Source organism: Oreochromis niloticus, linkage group LG11 (assembly GCF_001858045.2).
Source record: "Oreochromis niloticus isolate F11D_XX linkage group LG11, O_niloticus_UMD_NMBU, whole genome shotgun sequence".
NCBI lineage: Eukaryota > Metazoa > Chordata > Actinopteri > Cichliformes > Cichlidae > Oreochromis > Oreochromis niloticus.
The window spans coordinates 24,026,322-24,050,906 of NC_031976.2; the positions used below are offsets into that span (position 1 = coordinate 24,026,322).

Below are 24,585 nucleotides of genomic sequence, written 5' to 3' on the forward strand. Positions count from 1 at the left end.
AGGTATCGTGTGAGGTCACTTTGCCACAGAAAGCTAAAAAAAACCAAACATTTTAGGACGCGTCCCTTTGAGGGAGAAAGACAAAAACTTTGTGGAATCGTTTCACTACCCAATGACAAACGCACGCATGCATACACACACAAACACACATGCGCACCCACTTTCTGTCACTCTCCCTGACAAACACGCTCACGCTCTCACCCTCGTTCTAATTTCCCCCGTGTCTCTGCAGTGAGCTCACTGCAGTGCGACTCCCCCACCCCACCCCTCGCCACCCTACGTATAATAGAATATCGATCGCTTGCCTTTGCCGCAGTGTGTAAGCGAGTGCTCCTGTGGACGAGTGTGTGTCTGACTGGGGCCCTCCAAGGTCATCGCTATGGCAACCTGAGCATGGGGTCCTTTCGCTGTGCTGTCACAGAGCACGGGTCACAGGGGTCATGTGAAAAGGGGGACAAGAGGGGGTTGGTGAGCGCTGCTGTGTTTGGTATACTGGAGACAGAGGAGAGGAGCCACAAGGGCTGGAAGTGTCCTATTCCACTGTGTATTCAGACTGGAGCAGAATAATGAGAACATGTACAGACCTAAGTGTTGCCGAGGGACACAGAGTTCACTACAACTCCTGCCATGCATGCACAAACAAAAGTCAACTGTAGTAGCAGCTTTAGAGGAAATAAACATGACTTAATTTGAGATTGAAATAAAAAAAAAAGAAAGAGAGAATTGGACTCAAATAAGCTGGCTTTACCTTAGGGGTTTATTGCACTTAGAAAATATAAATACAAAACACCCAACTTTTATCAGAATGTAAACGAAGGATGAATTTCAAGAAAGTATTTTACATTTATGTGACGTTACACCTGAAAGTTCCAAGCTAAACATGTATACATGCTAACGAGGAAATTATAGACCCGATGTAAAATACCATGATTAAGTACTGACCTTTAAAATGTGTCATTATCAAGCCATCTATATAAGAAGCCTATCAGAATGACCAAACCTGCATTTGCATGATAATAATAATAGTAATAATGTGTGTCTGTGCATTAGCATTAGATACAGTTTTAAAGCTTTAAATGACACTTTCCTTTGGAAACAATCACAAATTCTCTTTAGAAGTGTAAAGATTACATTTATACATATTCTTCAAATTAGAGAGAATGTATTAGCCCAAATATCTACAGCAGAGAGCACAGCACAGATAGCCCATTAAGATATAAGCTGAGAAATATTGCAGGGAATAAGAGACTATTTTACACAAATCAGAGGCATCCAAGGTTTAAAATGAACATAGAAAGGCATATAATCTGCATGAATGTGTGGTAAGATTTAAGTTCAGAAATCCATTTCTGTGCATATGGCAATTTATGTGCTTAAATGAGCTTCAAAAAGCTGTCAGTAACATGACAAGGTGCATTCTTGATACCATGCTGAGGGTTAAAAACACAGAGAATACAGGATACCCACAAGCTAAGGAACATATATATGAACAGCTCTTCCTGTGTGCAAACGTATTTGCAGGGTCAACACGATGACTGATGGCCAACCGACGCCTGCTGATAGTTTAGCCTGGTCTTTACACAGACTCCATGAGGAGCTCTTCCATGTCGGATCCCTCCAGCTCACGGAACGCAGCGTGAGAGCCAATCACAAACAGCGTTGCTCCTGGGAAGATGAATTATAGCAGTATAAAATGGGTGTGAAGGGAAAGTAACAAAGAAGAAGGTTTTTCTTACAAATGCATGAACAAGATTTAGGTTCCACTATTAGAGAGATGTTAGCATTGCAGACAGCAGTGGAATATGTTTAATTATATTTCCAAAATCAGAAAAACACAATAAGAATTATTGATATTTTTTTTTAAAACAAAGATTCAGAAGAGTAACATGGAAGAAGTATAATGTGGTTTGGCTTACCAAGAACCCAAAACACGGCAGCTCCAGCTCCGGCCAACCAGAACACAGGCAGAGAAACGGCTCCAGCCAGACTCATCTGGTGAGGCGTATTCAGCTCTCGGCCTGGTTCACATTAAAATTGAAGGTTTGAGAACACATAAATTATGACAGCAATTAAAGATTCCATAAAAATGAAGATGTTTTATTTTCCTTACATAAATTTAGCTTACTCTTCACTAAACTGACATCTTTAAAGGAGACCTTTTGTGGTTTAGTTACATTATTGCTACTGAGAACTGTAATAGTAGAGAACAACAATTTTGGGGAAAAAAAAAAATTATACAATAGATCGCTTCATTAATCCATTGATTTCATTTCTATACACAAAAAATTAAAGGTGGTAATAAATAAGTAAATAGATGAATAAAGATAGCCAACTTAAAATTTGATGTTTAATTATTCAAGCTAGGTTTATCTAAAAGCAGCTGCCCAAGAAACATTTATATTATTTGTCGGTGAATCAACAAGCAGGTATTTATGTGAAGGTGTCTGAGTTATTTGAGACACTTTTACTCACCAAGCACAACCAGTTTAGACTCCAAAGATTTGATGTGAATGATGTAAAAGGCACCGGCAAACACAGCCAAGGCGATCAGTAGCATGGGCGAGCTGATGCTGAAAAGAGGAAACATCAACAGTTCGATCATTTATTACTTTTTCCATTTCTCACTGGCCAAAACAGATTTATGAGCTCCTAACAAAGTCATGTTTTTGGGCTTACATGCAGTAGAGGATAAGCCCCAAGAAGATGAAGGTGTAGTTGCTGTTGTAAATTTCCACATTCTTCACCACCCTCTGGCACAAGTCTCCAAAGTTGCGGGGTTTTGAAAACTTGCGCTGGTCTACAAAACTGGCCCAAGGTCGAATGGACAATCGGCGCTTGTCGAACCACTCTTTAGCCATGCTAGCTGAGAAGCCTTTGGGAAGCCAGAGCCTACGAAATAAGATGAAGACATTACGTGCAAAATTTATACTATCACTTGGTGGCTCAGTAAGCTTACAATATTAGTAGCAGGTTTGACAGATGCAGAAGCACATGTCAGTTCTACTGTGTGATAAATCTGTGATAGACAAACACATTTTAACTCATACTTTGCCAGGATTCCTGTGCCTCCTGTGCCTGTGGGATGAGCATCCTCAGCTGTGAACAGATCTCCTGCCTTGCTGTCCATGTCCACTTGACAGTTCTCCCCCTTTGGCACTCCAGACGGCATGTACACAGTCTGCTGTGAGACAACTGCAAGGAAGAAAACACAGAATGTAAATACCAGTTGTAAAACATTTCCACCACTAATTCTCAAGTCCCTCTACAAGCAAATCTCCCCAATGGACAGAAATGTTGAAATGCCACCAGGCGCTTATCTAGGCAGTTATTTTGATTCATTATCAAATTTAAATTTTCATCAAAATGTAAAAACTTCAAGATTCAAAAAGACAAAAGATGAAAAAAAAACCCCACTACAAGCAAACTGACTTGGTCTCAAGATAATATCGAAAGAAAAAAAAAAAAAGCTTTCTTCCCCTACACAACAACACTGGTGGACAAAGTAAGACTCATATAGGTTTACATTTAGGGTTCATACTTTTGCTGTCAATGCCTTTCATTTTTTGTTATTCCTGAGAAGCTCATTAAAAAAAGTATTTTAAGCTTGACTATAATAAACCTCAATTAGCAAAAGAGATTAAATTTATTTGAGGGGTGCCAATTTGTTTTTATATACACACAAAAAACTGCTATGCAATTTTACACATACTTATGATGTTGACTCCCATTAGACATTTATATTTAGCAGCATAAGTTGTTTTAAACCATCATATTATAACACCAAAATCTGGGCATGAAACTCGGTAGAAGTAAGACAGAACACATGTGACTGAAAGTGAGGCAGACGTAACAGTGAAGCCGGAAGGAGTGGAGGCTCAGAGCTCAGAGAAGGTTCATGGATGTGGTGAAGGATATAATCAGTGAGATGGAGGGAAATGATCTGCTGTGGTTACCCCTAAAGAGAACAGTCAAAAGGAGAAGAAGGGCGCCGTGATGGCACCACTTAATTGATTCCCTCTCTTTGTTTATCTCCAGATAAATTCTTAACTAAGGTATTTATACATAGATCAGCCAGTGTATGAAGTTCGTGACCAACACCAGTTTTTATATTCCTGCATTTCTCAATCCTGTCATTCCCAGAGGTTGAAGAAACAACACTCAAAAGACCGAGCTTAGCAACAGTAGGCAGAGGAAAATGTTCGTCAGCAAGAGGGCTTGGTCAATGCCACATCACTAAACTTACGCCCGGATATTCCACAACACAATTTCCAGCGAATACTCACTTATTTTATTTTTAATCAGTTAAGTATCCTAACTGAATGGCATTTCTAAACCCCGGTATATAGTCCATCATATCTCCCAGTTGTTCTTAATAGCTCTTGGTTGTACAAATACTGTCGCAGTTAGCTTCTCTGCTAACAACCACTCCAGCCGAAGCGGATTTATGATTTTATCGTACCCCAACTTTACACACCTAATTAAAATGAACCGAAATAAAAATGAACGATATCAACTGCCAAATTTACAATGGTTTAATTACATATACTCACAGCAGGAGATGAGTTTAACGGGACTGCCTCAGACCTTTTGTTGCTGTTTTAGTTTACGGATATGATGTGGCTCTTAGTTGCCTTCCTTGTTGTTGTTCCTAGCTGCCTTGGTTCCAAACACCGCCACCTACTGACAGCATCCAGCAGTTTTCCCTCTCCTATGTTTGGGTGTAGCCTGCAGCAGTACATATATTCTTGTGATTATATGCTTATGGACACTTCGCAGCAAAGCTCGCTTAAAGTGCTGCTTTGTTTTTTGTTTTGTTTTTTCACGTCGAAGCTAAGACAAAAAAAGTAAAATTTAAAAAAGGGGGAGGGGGCGCCCTTGAATCAGCTGTCTTTACTGACTTGCTCAATACTACAAAGTGACTGTTTAGGAAAAACTGTCTTCAGATCAGTTCAAAAGAAGACTGGCAGATCAGCGAGAGCAAAAACGTGACTGGGCGTCGCCGTGGAAGTCAGAGGGCTGTGATTGGTCAATTCCTCCGCGTTGACGTAGTGCAGAACTGCACGTTGCTGTGGAAGTTACTAGATCATTCAGCCCACTCGGAGGTGAGTCCCCCCTAGTTACTTTGGCTTTCTTGAATATTATCGCGTTAAAATGCTTTGAATATTTATCTATTGGTGCATTTTTTCACGCTTTCATGTATGTGACCCAATGCTCGTCGATACTACAGCCAATTTATATTTGAAGTAAGTTAACGTTAGGAGCTAGCAAGCGATATCCATTTCTGTCCTTTGTATGTATCGCTAATGCATACAGAGGAAAAAAAATATTTTTTAATCGTATAGTTAATCCTATGTGTTTCAGTACGTATTTAGCAATGTAGCACACCTGTTAATTTCAGGTTTGTTATTTGGCTAAACCGCTTTTTGCATTGCACTTCTTGATGTTTGTTATGCTTTTTCCACAGACAAACGTGACTGGTTACATAACTTGTCAAAGGGGAAAATTTTGCTTCACCGGTTGTTACTGGGCGTCTGAAGAACGGCTACTATCTTTGGCTTCCAACTGGTTAGTGTGTGTTACTGAACCTGAATGGAAACAAAGTGGTTATAAGGGGGTCCTCCGTTACGTGTTTAAAAAAATGTTTCGAATTGAGGGTGAAAATGGCAAGGACTGCTGAGCTAGCTGATGCAGCCATATAATGGTTGTAGACTAGAGAACGGGCGTAACGCTGCAGTATTACGCCAACATGATCATTGACTGTGTTACATAGCACAAACGGCCTGCTGGGTTTTATAGATAAATACAGTTTATATGTAGCTACACGGGATTTGTCTGACCGTTTTGTTGGAGCAGCGTTTTATAGCTTAAACAGACACAGATGACATTTTTAGTGCTACGTATGTAATGCAATAAAAGTAGGAGTATAGAACATGGAAGAAACTCGAGGTCAAACCTGTTAAATGAGAATTGCAGCCTTTACAGGAACGCTAAGTACAATCCATTATGTGTACATAGATTACAGGGTTTTTCCTAGCTCAGAACAGGCCTTTAGGGGAGGGTGACTATGCACATACGGACAATTTGATCCACTAATTGTTAAAGAAAACCTGACTCTACATGAATTTTTCTGTTATGTTTGGCCACGTCCTTTAGTAAATATATTATAGTCTTTAGTTAATTAACTCCACCTTCAGTAACCTTGTTTAAAAAGTAATTTTTTTAGATGTGCAAAAAAAAAAATCCCAATATATTACTGTACACTGGGTGGGGCTCACTATCTTTTACATTTGATGATTGATGCTGGCGTTTTTACCTTTTCCCCCCTATACTTTAAATCCAAAAGTTTCTCATACAAAATAAGTCCATACTTTTCAGTTGAAACATTTTATTTCGTTGCTGTTTAATGTTGTTGTATACAAACACTGATGGTCATTTTCACAGCTGAGGCAGCTGGCGGTGTGTAAAATGTTGTTGTGCTATTATTGGCAATTTATTAGATAATAATATTTTGGACATATCATCACTCATAAGGTGTTTGCTTGCCGCAAATGACCAGCTGAAAAGTTAAAATGTCAACAAATGCAGTGAAAACAGCCCTGTTTATCTGACATCTTGTCCAGCTACCTAGTTATTACCTGAAGAAGATGTCAATGTCTCACTAAAAGCTTTGTCATCCATTGGTTCGATTTCTTATACTTTGGCTACAGTTGCGCTAGAGTTAAAGCTGCAGGACCTCTGGTGAATTTGGCTTTCAGGCTAGAAAATATGGCACACTCTTCAGCTTTAGATCTATTTTTGTTTGACCAGGTGTAAATGCAGATTAGATGTGTTGCTTTGGACTTTGCGCTACAAGTGTCAGAGAGAGTTTTGAAACATGTAACCACACCTGAAAATGCTTTCAGCATTCCACCACTACCATTGCCCTGTCATTTGTTCCTCTTCAGTTGTAGCAGGATTGACACTTACTTTCTTTCTTTCACTAACCCAGATTTTTTTCTGGTACCAGAATTTGGTGCTGATTAACAGTAGCACTGACATTTTTTGGTCAGTTCCCTCAAAAGTACCAGCTCAGTACCTAACCCTACTTATCTGGTTTATATGGTTAGTCGGATGTATCTTGTTAGACATTAAAAACCTTTAATAGTAATTGTTTTTGTATTTGTTTTTGTAGTCTTATCACTGGCTGAAAAGTGGGAAAGGTCCATAACCAAATCCTGACCATGGCTGCAGTGCATCATCAAGGGTACCCGCTCAGGGATTCACTGTACTGGGATGAAACAGAGTGCCTCAACTACTATGGGATGTTGTCTCTCCATGAAGTCTTTGAAGTAGTTGGTTCTCAGCTGACAGAGACTGACATTGAAGTCCTGTCATTCCTTCTGAATGAAACTTGCTCCGCAACACATCCTCTCGATCCAGCAGGCTGGACAGTTGAACCCCGTGAGGACAATCCAGATGATCCAGGTGTGGCCCCAAGTCCACAGCTGCTAAAAGCATGGCAGCGATTAAAGCCTACGGTGTCACAGCAGCCCTTTTTGGATCCAAAACCCAAGAGTGGCCTTGAGCTGTTGCTACAGCTCGAGAGGAGAGGATACCTTAGTGATGGAAACCTGGCACCACTACTGCAACTTCTAAGAGTCCTTACCCGTCATGACCTGCTACCCTTAGTGTCCCACAAGAAAAGGAGGACAGGTGAGGATCTTGAGATTATGTCCTGCTGTAGTTGATCTCAAATAGTTTGCCATTATGTGTTGTGTGTTTTTTATGCTTTTCAGTTTCTCCAGAGAGAATTGTACAGAGGTATGAGATAGAAAGCACGGAGTCGGTGTGTACTTCTGGAATAAGTAGCAGCTGCAGGGAGACAGAAACTCCTCTTACATCTTTCGCACATCAATTAGAAACTGGTAAGTTTACTGCTCTTTAGTATTTGGCCAACCCGAAGTACGGTCTTAAGTGTTTTCAAGCTGATTAATGATGATTTGAAAACGTGTGTGTGTGTGTGTGTGCCAGATTTTTTTGTGGTTCAGAGTTGGCCTTCTTTGCCCTGATTGACTCTGCTTATATGCAAAATGTGTCCCTCTACCATTAAGGCAATGAAGCTGCTACTTTTTTTCCCCACATAAATCGGTGCCTTTTGTGCATTTCTGACTATTATTATATGTCAGTGATTATTACCCTAATTAAAATAATAATATTTAAAAATAATTTTTGGTGGTTAAAACTTTTTTTTTGGTCGGTGTGTTGTGTGGGGAAGAACATTGTGTACACACCATGATCTTAACAGGAATTTTTCTTGTTGAAAGTTGTGATCAAATATGAGCAGTAAAATTTGGATGAAAAGCTATAAATAGTCCTTTGCAGTTCTTTTTGTCTTGGACTCCTGAACTTAGTCAATATGTTTTGTTTCAGGTATTTACACTCCTGTGGCTGGGCCATGTGCAAGTAGGCGGAGGAAGAAGAGGGGAAATGGCTGGAGCCGTAAGTCCAAGAAAACAAGCAGGGAAAGTCTGCCTCTGCCTCCACCACCAGCGCCACAAAAAGTGTCCTGTGGTAAGTGCAACTCATGCATTCTCGAAGTGTCTTTCTTTTATTTATTTATTTTTATTTTTTTGGTTTTTCTCTTGTCTTCTGTGGTACCTTCATCTTGCTATTTACCCCTGCTGCTCATTTTTCCTTCTTTAAACAGACGAGAATATAATTTTCAGCCTATTAACACCTCCCTGGCATCATCATATTTCCTGTTTAGTTTCGTCAATTCTGATGTTGTTTATCTATGCTAAATCTGGAATGCCAAAATTTTATTAAAAAAATTTTTTTTCGTTGTCACACCAAAATGCATAAAAACACCAAGTTCATGCTTAAGAACATTAGTGTTTAAAAGCTAGCATACAGTTTGACATGTTATTTATAGACTTAGGAGAAATGGACAAGTTAAATAGCAGTAGGGATGGGAATTGATAAGAATTTAGTGATTCCGATTTCTTTATCGATTTTGCTTATTGATTCGGTTCCTTATCGATTTCTCATTGCCTCCACTTTGAGAGTCGCCAGCACCTCTAAGCAGCATATCAAATACATGCAAATTAATTACGTATGTAATTAACTACGTGGTGAAATGTTTGTGCGTGTTGGAGGCATTTCCCCTCTTTGTTGTGATCAGTGTTGGGGTCACTACTCAAAAAAATAAATGTAAAAAGTTGTTGCACATATTACACAGAACACTTTTCTTAAAAGTAATGCAGTACGTTATTTAATTACTCCCAGGAGAAAGACATTTGTTATACTACTTGTTACATTACTTTAATGTTACTCTGTAAAATGATCTAAAACTCACTGTCTCATACTCACCTCTTAACAATACAGCCTCACACACTAACACAAATCCTAATGAGGACAAATGTGATCTTTCTCTTAGTATTTAGGTATGAACACAAAGCTGACAATGTAAGTCAAAGATACAAAACCATCACCCAGAGACTTTAAAGCGATCATCTTGGTGATTCCACTGTAGAAACATAAACGGGTAGAAACGGAGATTAACGATTCGAAGGAAGTAGACAACTGGCGATTCCCATCCCTAAATAGCACAGAGCGGTACACTAGATTCCCACCTACTGATAAATATGTGGAAGATGGTGTGCTTGCAAAGGCCACTGTACCTTACCTCTTCCTGGAGCTGTACAGAGTCCAAACATGTTCCAGGGTTGAGAAAACTTTTATTTTTATTTTTTGTTTTTCAACCCAGTGTCACATTTGGTGAAAAATCCGGACTACAATATCGCCTAAAGCTCTCTGTGCTGCACAGACCACAGCTCTCATACTTTTTATGTTATTACCAAATGTGCTTGAAAATCCTAGAGCTACTTTTAAGTCTGAGAACTCTTTGAGTTCACTGACATCATCCCAATTTCTTTGAAAGCTGTTTCACATTATGTTTTTGTTTGGTACACTATGATCTTGTTGAGACTTAATGATAACCCTTTAACTGTCGTTTTTAAACATACAACATCAGAGTTTTGTTGCCTTATCAGTTTCTCCCTGTGGGAGTCCTTTACATTCTTTTCCCTTCATTCCACCTCTCTTTTCTCTAACCTTTTGGACTGTGTTCAGCTGCTGCTGTTGATAAGAATGCAGACTGGTAGGCTGTGTCTTGTCCTTTTTGTTTTTTGTTTTTTTTCCCTTTTCTTTCAATATAAGTGTCCAGTCCAATCACTACCAGATACAGCCATAGTTCTGCTTTATTGCTAAGCTTGAAACAGAGTGGTTCTGACAACTGTCAAACCTTACATATCCCCCCAAAAATCACTTTTTAGCAGTTGTTTGAAACTGTCTTAACGCCACTGAAAAGCTGCACTATGTAATCCGTTGTCAACGTCCTTGCCCATATTTCCACTACTACCTGCCTTTAATAAATCAGTGGCAGTTTGTCTTGGTACAAAAAGACCGAGATAACACTAACATCAGTTTCCCTTTGTGTGAAGTTTGCTTAGTCATTCATGTAGACTTTCCCAAACTTCTTTTGAATGTCCATCTTTGCCTGTTGGTCAGAAATATTCATTACAACAAAAGCCCGATGATTCTGACTTCATTCAAAAAAAAATAAATAAATAAAAGAAGAAGAAATCATTAAGGACAGCCTTTCTTAGCTACTCAGGATGAGTGATGTGCCTGTGACTATGAACTGTTGCTGTCTTGACTCCACATTTGATTCCACCAGGTTGACTCAAGAATGTGACTCAGATCGAGTAACCTAAGACACAATGGATCATGGAGACTGAGGAACAAAACAAAAAAGTCTGTCACTCCACTCTGTCCGCACATACTGCAGTGTGCGCGATCAACTCAGTCATGCGCTCTCTCACAAGTCTGGGCCGATGCCTAAGGTAAAAGAGGCTCTCCCCCTTGTTACAGCAGGGGTTGGTGCTGCCACTTTGCTCTGTATACGATGCTTGTGTATCATAATGTAGCTGCTCCTTACCCTGTCTCCCTCAGAAAACATAATCTGCTTTAACAGAAAAAATCATCCTGTAATGTTCTCTAGTCTTGTGCACTGTGGAAGAAAAAAAGCTTCTATTTGAGATTTTAGCTTCCTGCCTATTTCTGACAAGAGTTATTGGTGTCAGTGTTTCACAGAACTACCAGAGTCCTCAGCAGTAAGCCTCAAACCCAAAGACTGCACAGTGATCTTGGGAAAACCTTGAGTCAGTTTGATTTTACTCAAACCATACCAAAAGGGGAAGCGTGTAGCGAAAGTATTTTAAACTCCCCAATATTTGAAATCACGGGAACTTAACATATTTTCACAAATATGTCCAGCAGAAATTCCAGTAAATGTGAGTAAGGCTTGGGAAAAGAATGAAACTAACCTCTTCCAACCAGATGACTAGATGCTTTATATGTGCAAGAATATGACATTGAATTAGACATAGCTGAAAACCTTTAGCTGTAACGAATACTAAACTGTTAGCCACACTGACAACATAGCCACTCATCACCTTAATTTACGTACACAACCTAGGAAACCAATGCAGCACAGTTGGATCTTACAGGAAAATTAAGTTGGCAGCGTAGTAACTGAGGAAAAATACAGCAAGTATGTGTACTGTCAGAGTCAGTCTGTCCTCCATTTCAGAGCTGCCATTTCAAATTTTCCTGCAGGACTTTCCACAGTTAATTAAACTTTTCATCGTATGAAGGGTGGTGAATGCCTTCGTCGTACAACAGCCAGTTCTCTCTCAGGAAAGACCTAATTGGTCAGTCTCTAGTCATGGGTTAAGCCTGAAAAGAGAGCTGAGAGAAGTTGCACAAGTCTAGTTTTCTCTTGGACAACCTCAAATTAAAACATGCAGAAGGATTATTGTGGAAGCTTACAGAAAAATGTCTGCTTAACTTTGCTACGTTAATAAAAATTCAGTAGCCTGTCAAGGAAGCCACCAGACTTAAAGCAAATTGCTCCAGCCTACTATTGTTCAGTCTGAATGATTCATATTCTGAAATGGCCACGGTGCACCAGCCCTGACCTTTGCTCATGTTAGACGGTGGAGTTTCTAAATTTTATTAAAGAGGATGACACCAGATGAAATCATGGAGGTTTTTAGCTGTGGTGAAAGTTTCAGTAATAATGCAGAAGTGAAAACTGTTCTGGTCATTTATAAAGAAAACGTAATGGCTGATGCCTAACCCAAACAGAGATTTAGGTTATATTTGACTGAGGTCATGGTGAGATAAATTAGGATTTACAAAATTAAATTAGAACGAGTACACTGAAGAGTTTCACTCTGATTGCAAAGTGGAAACAGAAATGTGTTGGACATGTTTGTGAAAGTACGAGTCAGCACTGCATATGAACCCTTTGGAGACGTGCAAGGCTTATAAATGGCTGCCCTGTGAATTGAACTGACTCATATTATTTTGGCAAACTGAAACATCACGATGCCAGTTCTGGATGCTCAAGGGACAAAAAAAAAAAAAAATCCTAATTGGGCATGGAGTCCTGTTCTGTAAGGCCCTGTATTCAATTGCACCAAATCTAAAATGGCTGCCAACAGACAGCTCTTTAAAAAAAAAAAAGGAAAAAAATGGCCATGTAACCTTTACTCAAGCCGTTCTGGGGAAAATCACCGAACAGTGCTCTGCTGAAGGAAGCTCATGCTGTATCTTATCTCTGTGCCCTGTGAGAGCCTTGGTGTGCGTTTGTCAAGACGGAGCAGAGATAGATAGGGCAGTTCAGTCCAATGCTGGCCCATAGCATTTGAACAGACCTCAAATACTCTTTCTTGTCACCATTCATCATCTCTTAGATCATTTTCAGTGAAGTATCTCAATTACGTTCTGACAATGACAACTGCTGTTACAAATGTCTTCAAGGTGTTTGCACATTCAGCTCAGTAGTGTTTTTGTGTCTAAATGGGGTGCTTGTGAATGCCCTTCCTTGGTTTAATGGGCACTGTTGATTAACGGTGCGGCACAAAAAAAGGGCCGGAAGGTAAGGTTAAGAAATTTGATCAAGGTAAGGCTAATCCAAGTATCCCACTTAGATTTTACCATGTTATAGTTCAGAGCAATAAATGCATTTCTGAGCTGATTAACTTGCCAATACAAACTATTTGCCTTACTGAAGCCTCATTAAAACTAAGAAGTGACTGCTGTGCCATGCCTGCTTGATGTTGGGGGAGGAACAGTCCATTTAACCACTATGCAACCCACTTGTGCTTGTCTGTTTCTCTCCTTTGTCTGTGTTCGCAGTTCTAAACAGAGCACCCTGTGTGTCAGGAAAACTATATCCTCACACACAAAGAGAAGGAGAGAATGAACAGTAAATATTCAAACTACACAAAACGGTACAGAGGATTTATGTTTTTTGTTTTTTTTTTAAAAACTATAGGGAAAAAGTTCTTCAGGCAGACACAGATATTTTGCCTGTCTCTCAATACCCCCCCTAACTCTCCACTCTCTTGGTCAGTTGTTCAACAGAAAAACGGATCGATAAAGAGTTGAAGCTCTCCGTGCCAAGTGACTCCTCGTAAATGGGTACTTAAACTTTTTTTTTTTTTTTTTCCCCTCCTTTTGGTGGGGTGAGATGAGGAGCCAAACGGACTTGGTGTTTAAAGTGAGAAAATGAAAGCTGTGGTTCCTAATGTCCTGTCTAAGTGGATGTCTCTATGTGTGATGAAGCGTGAAGTGCTCTGTAACCCTAACAAAATGACTATCACTGTGTTCCTGTGCTTTTAAATGGCCTCCTCCTCACTGTCACTATCTCTGCCTCCATCCTCCTCAGTATGAAATGGGAAGGCGAAATGGAGGACATCCATAAATAGAGTAATTGCATGAAGGGCAGGTGTTTATCGTACCCTCAGCCCTCACACACTCTATAATGATCAAAAAAAGGTCAAATTGTTAATGGTGCTTGAACTTCATATTTTTCTCTGTCCATACTGAATATTGTATAAAGTTAGATTATGTGTAGTCTGTTTAATCTTCTGTGATAGTTCACACCTCAAAATACTAAGATGCTCAAACTGCAAATTTATCCATCTGCTTGCCGCAACGATGGATGCGTAATCTTTTTTTATATAACTTCATTAAATCACAATGGATACTCTTGCCAGTGATCAACAAGTGTGAGTTTCAAAGTCAACACAAATCTGTTGGGGTGAAAAAAATGTAGCTTATTGTGCTGAAAACGTATGTGACTCGGACTGCAGCAGTTCTCCTTCAGGATTTCTCAGGAGTTTTGCTGCATTCAATTTACCCTCTACCTTCACGAGCTGCTGCAGCGAAGCCTCCACACAGCATGACGCAGCCACCATCACACTTGTGGGGATAATGTGTAGTGGTGAGGAGTTACTGACTTGTGAACGCAGTGGGCAGAATTCATAAAATAAGCCTAATTCCACATGGATCCTCCACTTTTGTAATGCCAGCTTCCTCTACAGTAGCCCGCTGGTTTTATAGGTAGCGTTTCCATGTCAGCTTTAGGATTGTGTAGACTTCCTGTAGACATCTTGGTACTCTTCTTCACCAAATGTTGCACAAGTACAGTGTGCTCTATAGAGATGAGCAATTTTTTTTCATGATATTAAACTAATGAGTCATGTAACTTAGCTTTTCTCTAAGTAATACTTTAGAGTGACAAATCACTCAAGTGTTTGTAATGCATTTATTGGCCCAGCCTAACTTTTTTTAATATTAAATGAACGTATAAAGGGAATGAATAGTTTTTACAGATGTTTTACATTCTATGATGATGATCTTTGGTGCAACAGTTTTTCTATGTGTCAGGCTTCTGTATTGCCAATTGATTAATCAGAAAAGTTATTTTAGTCTAACATAATTTATTGAAACATTGTAACACAGATGTGATTTAATAAAAAAAAAAATGAACTATAATCAAAGGTTTCTTTAAAAAATATTCTTGTACCATAAATCCTTTTTTGAAGAAAAAATTCTTCTTTTATTCAAATGATTTTCATTTCAAAACTACATATTTTAAACATGGCTTAAAATGTGTTGATTTATTGTCCCCTTCTAACCAGTCGTCTGTTTTTATAGTAATCTAATTACAGACTTGTGGGGCATGAATGCAAAGCCACTGTTTGCTTATTGCTCTTCTACAAATGTTAAGAGATGCAAAATCAATGGCTTAATTCAACATTTGCATTTCTAATGCTGGCATTTTCCAAACTTTATCCCTCTTGAGTCTCGCGCCATTCCCTATAGCCCCAAACAAAATATGGCTGCAAGAGGGGTGGATGTGACTCTCAAGTCGAAACATGTGTTAAAGCAGTTAAAGTGTACGCTAATCCACTGGTACATACTTGAAGAAGAGTTCAAGACAGTCTCTTGTAATCATGCTTACCTTATACTCTGGGTTTTTGTCAGAGGCAAGTGTGAGTTTATTAGAAGTACCTCTGGGTCCATTTCATTCAAACACTTATTGTCATGTGACCATGTGCTGCTTATTCCTTCAAAATTAAGTGTTTCATGTTGTAGCATTTAAAGCTGATTTTTTTTTTTTTTTTTTTTTTTTTTTTTTTTTTTTTTTTTTTTTTTTTTGAACCATTTTGTTTATTTTTAGTCACAGTGCTCCTTTTGTAAGTTTTTTATTTTTCCTTTATTTGCTTCATAAAATTTCATCATGCATTCAGATGCAAATATAAAAAAGCAGCTTCTGCACATGAATTCAGTGAGACTCTTAATGCGAATGTTTCTGGAAGAAATGTTGCTGGTAAATACTGTTTACATCTACTAAAGGGGTTTGAATGGGAGAAATGGATTTTTGTTGCAGCAAAAGTCGTCAGAAGCTGATTTCCCACTTGGAGCTCTGGAATAATGACATGGGAGATGATCTCAGCGTTGCTCTTGCTCAGTACAGTATGTATCCTCTAATCTTTCTCGCTGTGCTGTTGCATGACCACCAATCCTGTTACTACGGAACTCCAGACGCTATCTATTCTCAGCATTACCCATTTTGATCTGAATGAATCTGCCCTTTATAAGCACCTGTCAGGAACAAAAGCCACTCCTGGGCTTGGCACTGCTGAGTTGTTTTTGTTACCCCCGCTGCGATATTTGCTCAGGGTGCCAAGTTCATTTAATAATATTCAGTATACAAACGCTACAGCCGTGATTTATGAGGACCATGCAGGCTGTCGTACAGAAAATTCTCATGCACCAGCTTCTTCTGATTCAGTCATGTTGCTAAAAACCATAAGTACTTAAAAAGGAATTGTCCATCCAAAAAAAGAAAGGGATCTACACAGCCGGATGAGCTAAAGACGATTTCTCTCAGTGCTCTGAATATCTTTCACTGAAAGAGACGAGAGGGGCTTGTAGCTGTATTGAGCACAAAAGTTCACATGGGTTGGTCTAAGTCCATTGCCCTTCGTAAATAATTTACCCTGTTCCACCACCGTATTCACTTACTTTGTCAGGATTTGGTAAAATCAAATATTTAAGTCCAGTTAGTAATCCTACAATCTCTTTTTGCTTGATGTCTTGCACAAAGTTGAATGAGCCATCTTTTAACATTGTTGTCATGTTTGTTTCTTTCTCTCCCCCCTCTTTGTTTCAACTTCATCACCCCTCTTTCCGTCATGGGCCTATCCATTCTTTTTTTTTTTCTTTGTTTTTTTTTGGGTAACCTTCACTTTCCTCCCTTTTTCACTTCCCCTCTGCTCTCCCTACCATTACTCTCTCTCCCCACTCTCTCCTTTCTGCCACTCACCCTTTTGTCCATCATTACTTCCTCCTCCCTCTGCCATTATCAGATATCCGCCTGCGTGTCCGGGCGGAATACCTGGAGCACGAATCAGCACTGCGCAACGGCGTCGCCTCGGACAAGCGGCAGCCACTGGAGCGGCAGTTTGAGTTGTTCAGTCAAGCGAGTTCGCTGCTGCGTGCCAGAGACCTGGGATCCATCGTCTGCGACATCAAGTTCACAGAGCTGGCCAACCTCGAGGCTTTCTGGAGTGACTACCTGAGCGGAGCTCTGCTGGAGGCCCTGAAGGGAGTATTCATCACGGACTCTCTGAGGAACGCAGCGGGCTCCGAGGGCGTGCGCCTGCTGATCAGTGTGGACCAAGACGACTACGAGGAGGGCCGAAGGCTGCTGAGAGCTAAGAAAATGATGTCATCCAGTAATGATGGGCACCCAGAGACTCACTGGGATTCATAAACTGATCAGACTCTCTGGGGTGTATTATATTAAACTTAAAGAAGAGAAAAGGGAGGAATGTAATTAATAATGGGTACAGGCAAGCTTGGAAGCATTTTGAGGCCTCCATTTGTAGTTGCATTCCATTTAACGACCACTAGATGGCAGAACTCACCATTGGTTCTTTTGTGTTCATAATGAGCCTTTCTTTTCTTTTTTCTTTTTCCTTTTTAAGAACTGTCAAATTTTAGTTGGAAGTGTATTATTTGTAAATGAAATATAAATAATAATGTATCACTGTATTTTTTTTTTTTTCTTCTTTGGATTCATGCACAGGTGCTACATCAGGATGACACAGGATATATCGAGATTTTTTTCTTAGTCTCTGAGAACTGGAACAAGCGAGCCTGTGTCACCAGATCAAGTGGTAAGCCCCCACGGCTTTATCTGCCTTACGAAATAGGGTTAAGACAACTGGGCTACCACAAATGATATAAAATACTAAGTTTTGGTTGACATAAACATATAAAGCACATGGGTGTCCCTACCTCCTTATTTAACTAACCTTTTTTTTTTTTTACGTGTAAGCATGGACATTTCAGATTCCAGCATGAGTTTGAAATTCCCAAATCCAAAAAGATCAATTTAACCAGAACGTCAAGATAGACTGTTGGATACTTCTTTGGGAGTTTGGAAAATAGTAATAGCTTTAACTGACAATTATTTTTATTGGATTCTGTTAAAACTATAAAGTAACCTGCCAATAAAAGTTTCTGGTCTTCAAAGAAAAAAAATGAGATGGGGAAAAGTGGGCTGCTCTCACAACAGATTGACCCAACTTTGGAGAGAGTCCACGTCTATATCTAGATAACAAACACTGGAATTTCCAGCCCTGTGTACCATGATAACCCAACTTGTGATTGCTGTGGTCAGTGGATACAGCAGTTGCCAGTAGATGACAGCAGTGATTAGGGCTGGGTCTCAACAGACCATGGAAGATTCATCATCACAAGCTTGTCAACGGCAGCCCGGATAATGCAACGGTGGCTTGTGTCCGGGCTTCCAGCAAGGCCTCAGCAAGTGCTTCTCTCAGCAAGTAAGGCACAGGACAGTGCATCGGTCAATAGAAGTGATGTTGGGGAGATCAAAATCAAAAGTGCACATCCCAGCTCCACTCAGCCCTGCTATGTAGGCCCAGTAGAGTGGCTCATGGACAGCTGTCTACTCACCCTGCTGGAACTAATGCCTGGACTTCACTCATAGAAGACGATCAATAAGCCCCTCCACTCTAAGTCCCTTCATACAGGCACGACTTAAGCAGGCAGACACTGTCTGAAGTGCAGGTCTCTGCAGAACCGGGCACAGAAAGGGACAATGGACAGATTTCCATGTTTTTGTGTGTATTTGTTAAAGGAATTAATTATAGTGTGTTTGTATTGTTTCATGAGAAGAAAAAAGATTAATTCAATCAGGGGAACATTTTTGTTAAAGAAATTTACTTTATGAAGGTCAATTCTTTTTGTGGAAATCTTTATAAATAAGAAATTTCCTGTGAATAATAAAGGTTTTGATGGCCTAAAGCGGTTTACATTTATTGCCTGTTTGTGTCTCTGAAACTATCACCACTTGTAATATGAAATTGTCTCCAACTCTGAGGTTATTTTGAGCAGTTGTTTGAGAAGTGCGTGCCTTCCCCCTGCCCTGAAATGGTCTGAAGTGCTCCACTGAATGCAGGTCATCGTGGATCAGGTCCTTAATTATTTCTTCTTGCTCTATGATATCGGCACGATGACACCTTAGAATGGTGTGTACCTCCAACATGTTAGTAATACAACTGCTGTTTCTGGTGCCGCCACTTTAATTTCTTCCATTTATGTGCGAAATTAATTGGTCATGAAACAATTTTTTTTTTTTCCCCGTCTCTAAAGTGTAACTGTAAATAATAATGGTATTATGTTCATTTAAGGTTATTTAAAGCTTTAACATTTAACCCTCACATATTGATCATATTCTGTTCCTTCAGTTTGGTTCAGACCAATTTGACCTCCCTTAAATAACCCCCCCCTCCCAAAAAAAAAAATAATAATAATAATTTATCTCAAGCTGTCGCTTCACACTTTACTAAGACATTAAAGCCTAAGAGCAATAATTCATATATCTATATTTTAACATTATTATATTCAAAGTGAAAATGGCAGAACAGTGTAGAACTGTTAGGATTTATTATATAACCTCGTATAACCATTACATGGTTGTACAATAACATCAGAAGAGTTAAACACTGTTCTCACTTCTATGTCATAAAAATGTCATAAGTACAATTTATAAATACAAAACTTTACCCAACTAGTCTGTGGATTCAAAGCAGTGGTAAGAAACCTTGTGTGTTTTTGAACACACATTTACACTCGCTGAAACGGCAGCTCAGGTCCCTCCATAGTCTTATGACCCTCACCGTCTTTCTTTTTATGTCTGTTTTAATATCAGCTCAGAATAAATAGATTATTATTTGATTAATGTTAGGTTATTTTTACATTGTAAGGCACTAGCAGGCACGCAGCGTTCTTGCATTCATACGGTGCTATTCTAGTCTTAGTGACCAGTCGCCACAAAGTGCTTTTGACTACAAGCCACACTTTAACCTTATATTAACACAGCACTTTATTCTATACACTTCAGGCACTATCTACCTGAGAAGCATCTGTGGACTGTGTGAGGAAGTCAAAGTAGGACAAATGTGCACTCCACACAGAAAGGCCACAACCAGGATTCAGACCACAGACCTTCTGACTATGAGGCGATGTTGTTAACCACTGCAGTGCTGCGCCGCCCTATTTTAGAGCTTGTGCCCATGTCAAGACATTCGCTGACCTCTGTATGACTTCTGTTCCTTATGTGAACCCTATATGATCGATCCTACAGTGTTTTTCTTTTGCACCGTTTATTACATCGTCCACATGATCCTTCAAAGACCTGCAGGTGCCTGTCTCTGCGGGAACAGACTTCTCATGATGGTGTCGAGGTCCTCCTTGAACTCTGTCACCACAATCCCATAAAGAAATCCACAGAGACAAGCCATGTAGTTTTCAGTTTCAAACTTGTGTTTAACCCCCATTTTATTTTATTTCACTCACACTGGTGGATCTAAATTCAATCACTATAGATAGAAGTCAAGCTTGGCATCTTTGTGCAATTTAAAATATTTTCATTTAGGTGTATATTTTACGATTTAGAACAAGTCATCAAATTTCAGACTAAAAGCATGTGAATTAGGTTTTGTTGCTGCTGTCAAATGTAAAAACAGATCAAATTTGACCATAATGGTATGTAAGGGTTAAGGTGTTTGTAATAAATATCTGATGCCGTCCTTAAAGCCTCACAAGAGACAAGAGACATGCCTTTAAAAGAAAGATGTGCACAACTTCCTGTATGGCATAATGCACAAATGTAGCAGTCCCTAAAATCTGTTATGTACGATATATAAAGAGAATATGAAATAATTTAAATTGTACATATTATATACACAGTGTGGGTTATTATCACCTTGATCAACAAAAATTAAGATAAGGCTTCAACAGAAGACAATGAGACAACTCGGCTGAACTGAGAGGAACATTTCCCATATTTGTGCAATTTGTTCCCTTTTAGTTGATTCACTTGGTACACCACATGTATGTGATATCATGCCTCCGTGTGTCCTGGCTGAAGAACCCTCTATTCACACCTTTAAGGTGGATGACCTTTGATGACATGCGCACAGCCCCACCTGCATACATACGTCTGTCATCACAGTTATCCCTCAGTTCTTACTCTCTTCACCTTGCTAAGAATACCTCTGCTGAAATGGGCTAGCTAGCTGCTGTCTGCCAGATTGAAGTTAGCTTAACTGCACCTGTTGGCATTAGCCTCCAGCACGCAGTTGGTTCGTAGGCTGCATGCAGAGCCCTAATTTCAAATCTTAGTGTGCAGCATACTGGAATGGACACAGCTACCAGCACGGTGCCTGCCCTGTCCACATGGAATATGTTGGTAGATGATCAAAGATGAGAACGTTTCAATGCTGAACTTTCTCTCACCGCCTTTGTACATCTTGTATGTTAGCTCTCCATGCCTGTAGAGAGCCCAACCTGCTTCACCAGGACTCTCGGATTGGGAGGGTGTTGTTTCACAAGCTGGTGTCCACAGATGCTTCTCTAATGGGGTGGAGAGCGCTGTGCCATGGAGCATCAGTGAGAGGATCTGAACCGCATCACATCAGTCACTTAGAGCTGCTAGCAGAGTTCCTATCTCTCAAACATTTCTGTCCAGTCCAAGGGGCCGGCATGGCCTAGTCAGGAAAGACAATTCAACAGTGGTCTCTTATGGTGCAGTGTTTGTTTTCTGTCTCTAACAGCCACCCATGTTCCGGGCCATCTGAACCTGGGGCCAGACCTTCTCTTCGGAGGTTGCATCCGTTGATAGTGGCCCAGATTTGGAATCTATTTGGTGACGTGCAAGAAGATCTTTTTGCCTCCAGGGTGAACACACTGCCCCTTTTTCTTCTTCATAGCCGAACAAGATGCACCTCCGGACACTTAATGCACCAGCCCACCAATAGCCAGATGTGCTTCTGTATGCATTTCCCCCAGTGGAAATGATATCTCCAGTTCTAGAGAGAGTACCCATCTCTCTGATTCTAGGAGCCCGTTGGTGGCCAACAAAGTCGTGGTATGTGGAGATAGTCTGTTAGCAGCAAGGCCTTGGCAAGCTTCCTCTGTGCAGGGTGTTGGAAGTGATTCATCCACACCTGGATCTCTGGCACCTTCATGCTTACCTGCTGAAAGGTCAAATTTGATAGTTAAGGGTCAGTTCTCTTCTTGATGGCCTAGGGGATGTATCGCGCCCAAATGCCACATATTTACCCAAGTTCATTCCTGCAGCTTATAGCTCAATTGAATTTGAGCTTCTGAGCTTTTGGTCCCCTCCTTTTGGATCTGAGAAGCAGAGGAGGATCTATTCTCTGTGTCCGGTGTGTGTGCTACGTACCTACATTGAGAATGTTCTTTTTTGTGACCAGTTGTTTGTCTGCTTTGCTAATCCAGCCACAGGTAGAGCTTTGTCTAAACAGAGGCTGTCCCACTGGATTATAGAAGCTATCTCACTGGCGCACAGCACCAAGGGTGTGCCTCAAGGTGTGAGAGCTCATTCCACCAGGGGAATGGCAACCTCATGGGCTCTTTTTAAAGGGATACCTGTAGCTGCACCTAGTTGGCCATCACTGCACACTTTTGTCGGGTGCTATTGTTTGGACATTACAGCCCCTTCGGTGGCTCATGCTATCCTTTCTGCTGGGTCACGCACAAACACACTAAGGTACTGGTAGTATGACTCCAGTTCAGTGGCTGCTCTGCAGGGCGTGTAAATTTGTCGCATACTTAGGTGTTGTAACGAGTGAATCGACTGAAAGGGAACAAACAGTTATAGATATAACTTCTGTTCCCTGAAGGAGAGGAACGAGGTAAACACAAGGTTCCACCTGCTGCACAGCTTGGTTCGGTAAGGAACAACTAGCAAACTGAGGGATGACTGTGATGACAGGGGGTATATGTGCAGGCGTGGCCATGCGCATGTCATCACTTCAGCCAGGACACACTGGGCGTGATTTCCCATACTTATGTGTTGTACCTCATTCGTCTCCTTCAGGGAACACAAGTTATAGATATAACTGTTCGTTTTTGAACAGATGTGTGTTTTTATTTATGATCCTTACTGCTCTTTTTTGCAGAAACACACTGAAACATCTGTAAAAAACAAACAAACCCAGTGTTTTTTTTACAGATGTTTTCCACACTTTTAGACAGTATATCATGTAAGGAAGTATGAGGGAACAATTTGATTTATAAAATCTTTATAAAGAATCCACAGAATCGTTCAATGAAGGAAAAAAAGAAAATAAGGGGCATCAAAACCAGAAAGCTGATTTCCTTGTAACATAACAGATGTTGATGTGTGGTGCATAGATGTGAGTTATTTCCTGATGGTCGGTGAGGTCTTTGAGTTTTCCCTGGGCCTACTTGGAGGTAATGAAGTCCTCTGATGTAGCCCAACACGCTCCTCGGTCACATGAATAAATGATGTAAATGTCGGCTAAAGGGCACTTTTTGAAGAGCCACCTCATTTCACTTAGTGACCCTTCACAGGCTTTGACTTTTTCTAATTAGTGCATGTCATTTTCAGCCAGTTAATTATCCTGAAGGTTAGACAACACCCAAACAACTCTTATAATTAATTTATAAAATGTTGTATCTTAGCAGTTATGTTTATTTAAGCAGTGGACCATATAGGCTGCTCTAATAGTGCTATATAACAAAGCTATAAAACCTATAAGAGTAATTTTTTTTGTCTTAAATATTTAATACACTGTTGCATCCATGTCACAACGCTTAACGCTGTCTTTAAAGACGCCACCATTACTGGATCGGTTAAGAGCACTCTGGCAACACCCCATGTCTAAAAAGCTGCTGAGTGTACAAATGAAGTTTTATTATTGAGTTGCCATCATGGAGAACAGTAAGCGGCACCAGCCCTCTGGGAAAAACCTGATAGGGCCATTTCTACTCTGTTCAGAGTGTGCCTTGTTTGATGGCCAGCTAAACTGCCCCAGGCTTGCCTTGGGGAAAACTGAGATTTTTGAAAGCCCGGTTCTCACCACGCCCAGCCTCAAAGCAAAACCAGCGACGTGATGCCCACAGGGATCCCCAGACACTCTGCTTAAGAAGTCTGCAAAACTACTGAGGTCTAACTCAAAGGATGCTGCCATGTTCCTCCTCTGAACAATGACTCCCTCTCGGATGGCCCCTGCCACTATGAGAGATTTGTTTGTCAGAAAAATTGGGACGCATATCTGGAACGCTCAGGAACATAATGCTCACAAATATCCAAGGACGAGACAACACGTCCCGCCGTTATTTCTGTCCAGCAGCTATCTGCTACAAAACTCTTCACGAGGCTCCTCCATCACCTTCTGATATTTTTTTCTCTGAAGAGCAACAGAATTAGGTTGAAGTTGGTACGAGCACTGATAAATCTCTCCCAACTTTCCAAGAACCCATCAAATTTTCTTGGAAAGTCTTCTGATCAGTCAGGATTAAAATGATGCTTAATTGTCTGGTGGTTAAGTATCAAGAAAAACAAGCAGATAGCTTTACCTACTCCTCCTTCTAATGCACACTAATTATTAACACAATGCATTTTGTTTTACAAGCACCTCTTTTTACAGGACATGCTTCAGAGAGGCTTTTGGGTAACTGTATCTACTCCCAGCTCCGTGATCTCTTGCCAAGAGATCATTTGTGTCACTTGTATGTTTGTGTGCAAACTCACACAGCTAAAAACATTTTGCAGGATTGGATGGAGAGATGGTGATGGTGGTGGTGCACGAACAGTGGAAG

At 40.3% G+C, this 24,585-nt stretch overlaps 2 protein-coding genes across 4 annotated transcripts; one reads left to right on the forward strand and one right to left on the reverse strand.

The window, feature by feature from the left end:
- Window positions 1-738: 738 nt before the first annotated feature.
- Window positions 739-4,704, reverse strand: rabac1 (Rab acceptor 1 (prenylated)). The gene is made up of 6 exons (XM_003450600.5): window positions 4,551-4,704; window positions 3,048-3,192; window positions 2,677-2,889; window positions 2,473-2,570; window positions 1,917-2,018; window positions 739-1,665 (listed from the first exon to the last, which is right to left on the reverse strand). Exons 2-6 carry the CDS (start codon window positions 3,167-3,169, stop codon window positions 1,577-1,579), a joined length of 624 nt encoding a protein of 207 aa, XP_003450648.1. The 5' UTR covers window positions 3,170-3,192; window positions 4,551-4,704; the 3' UTR covers window positions 739-1,576.
- A 241-nt stretch (window positions 4,705-4,945) lies between these two features.
- Window positions 4,946-18,735, forward strand: dedd1 (death effector domain-containing 1). 3 transcript variants are annotated; one of them, XM_025911668.1, is made up of 6 exons: window positions 4,946-5,102; window positions 5,465-5,565; window positions 7,172-7,692; window positions 7,785-7,904; window positions 8,410-8,550; window positions 16,770-18,735. In XM_025911668.1, exons 3-6 carry the CDS (start codon window positions 7,221-7,223, stop codon window positions 17,174-17,176), a joined length of 1,140 nt encoding a protein of 379 aa, XP_025767453.1. In that variant the 5' UTR covers window positions 4,946-5,102; window positions 5,465-5,565; window positions 7,172-7,220; the 3' UTR covers window positions 17,177-18,735. The 3 variants fall into 3 exon arrangements, with proteins under 3 accessions (XP_025767453.1, XP_003450711.2, XP_005455574.1); XM_003450663.5 differs by having other exon boundaries at window positions 4,947-5,102; window positions 7,776-7,904; XM_005455517.4 differs by lacking the exon at window positions 4,946-5,102 and adding an exon at window positions 5,103-5,243 and having other exon boundaries at window positions 7,776-7,904.
- Window positions 18,736-24,585: the final 5,850 nt, after the last annotated feature.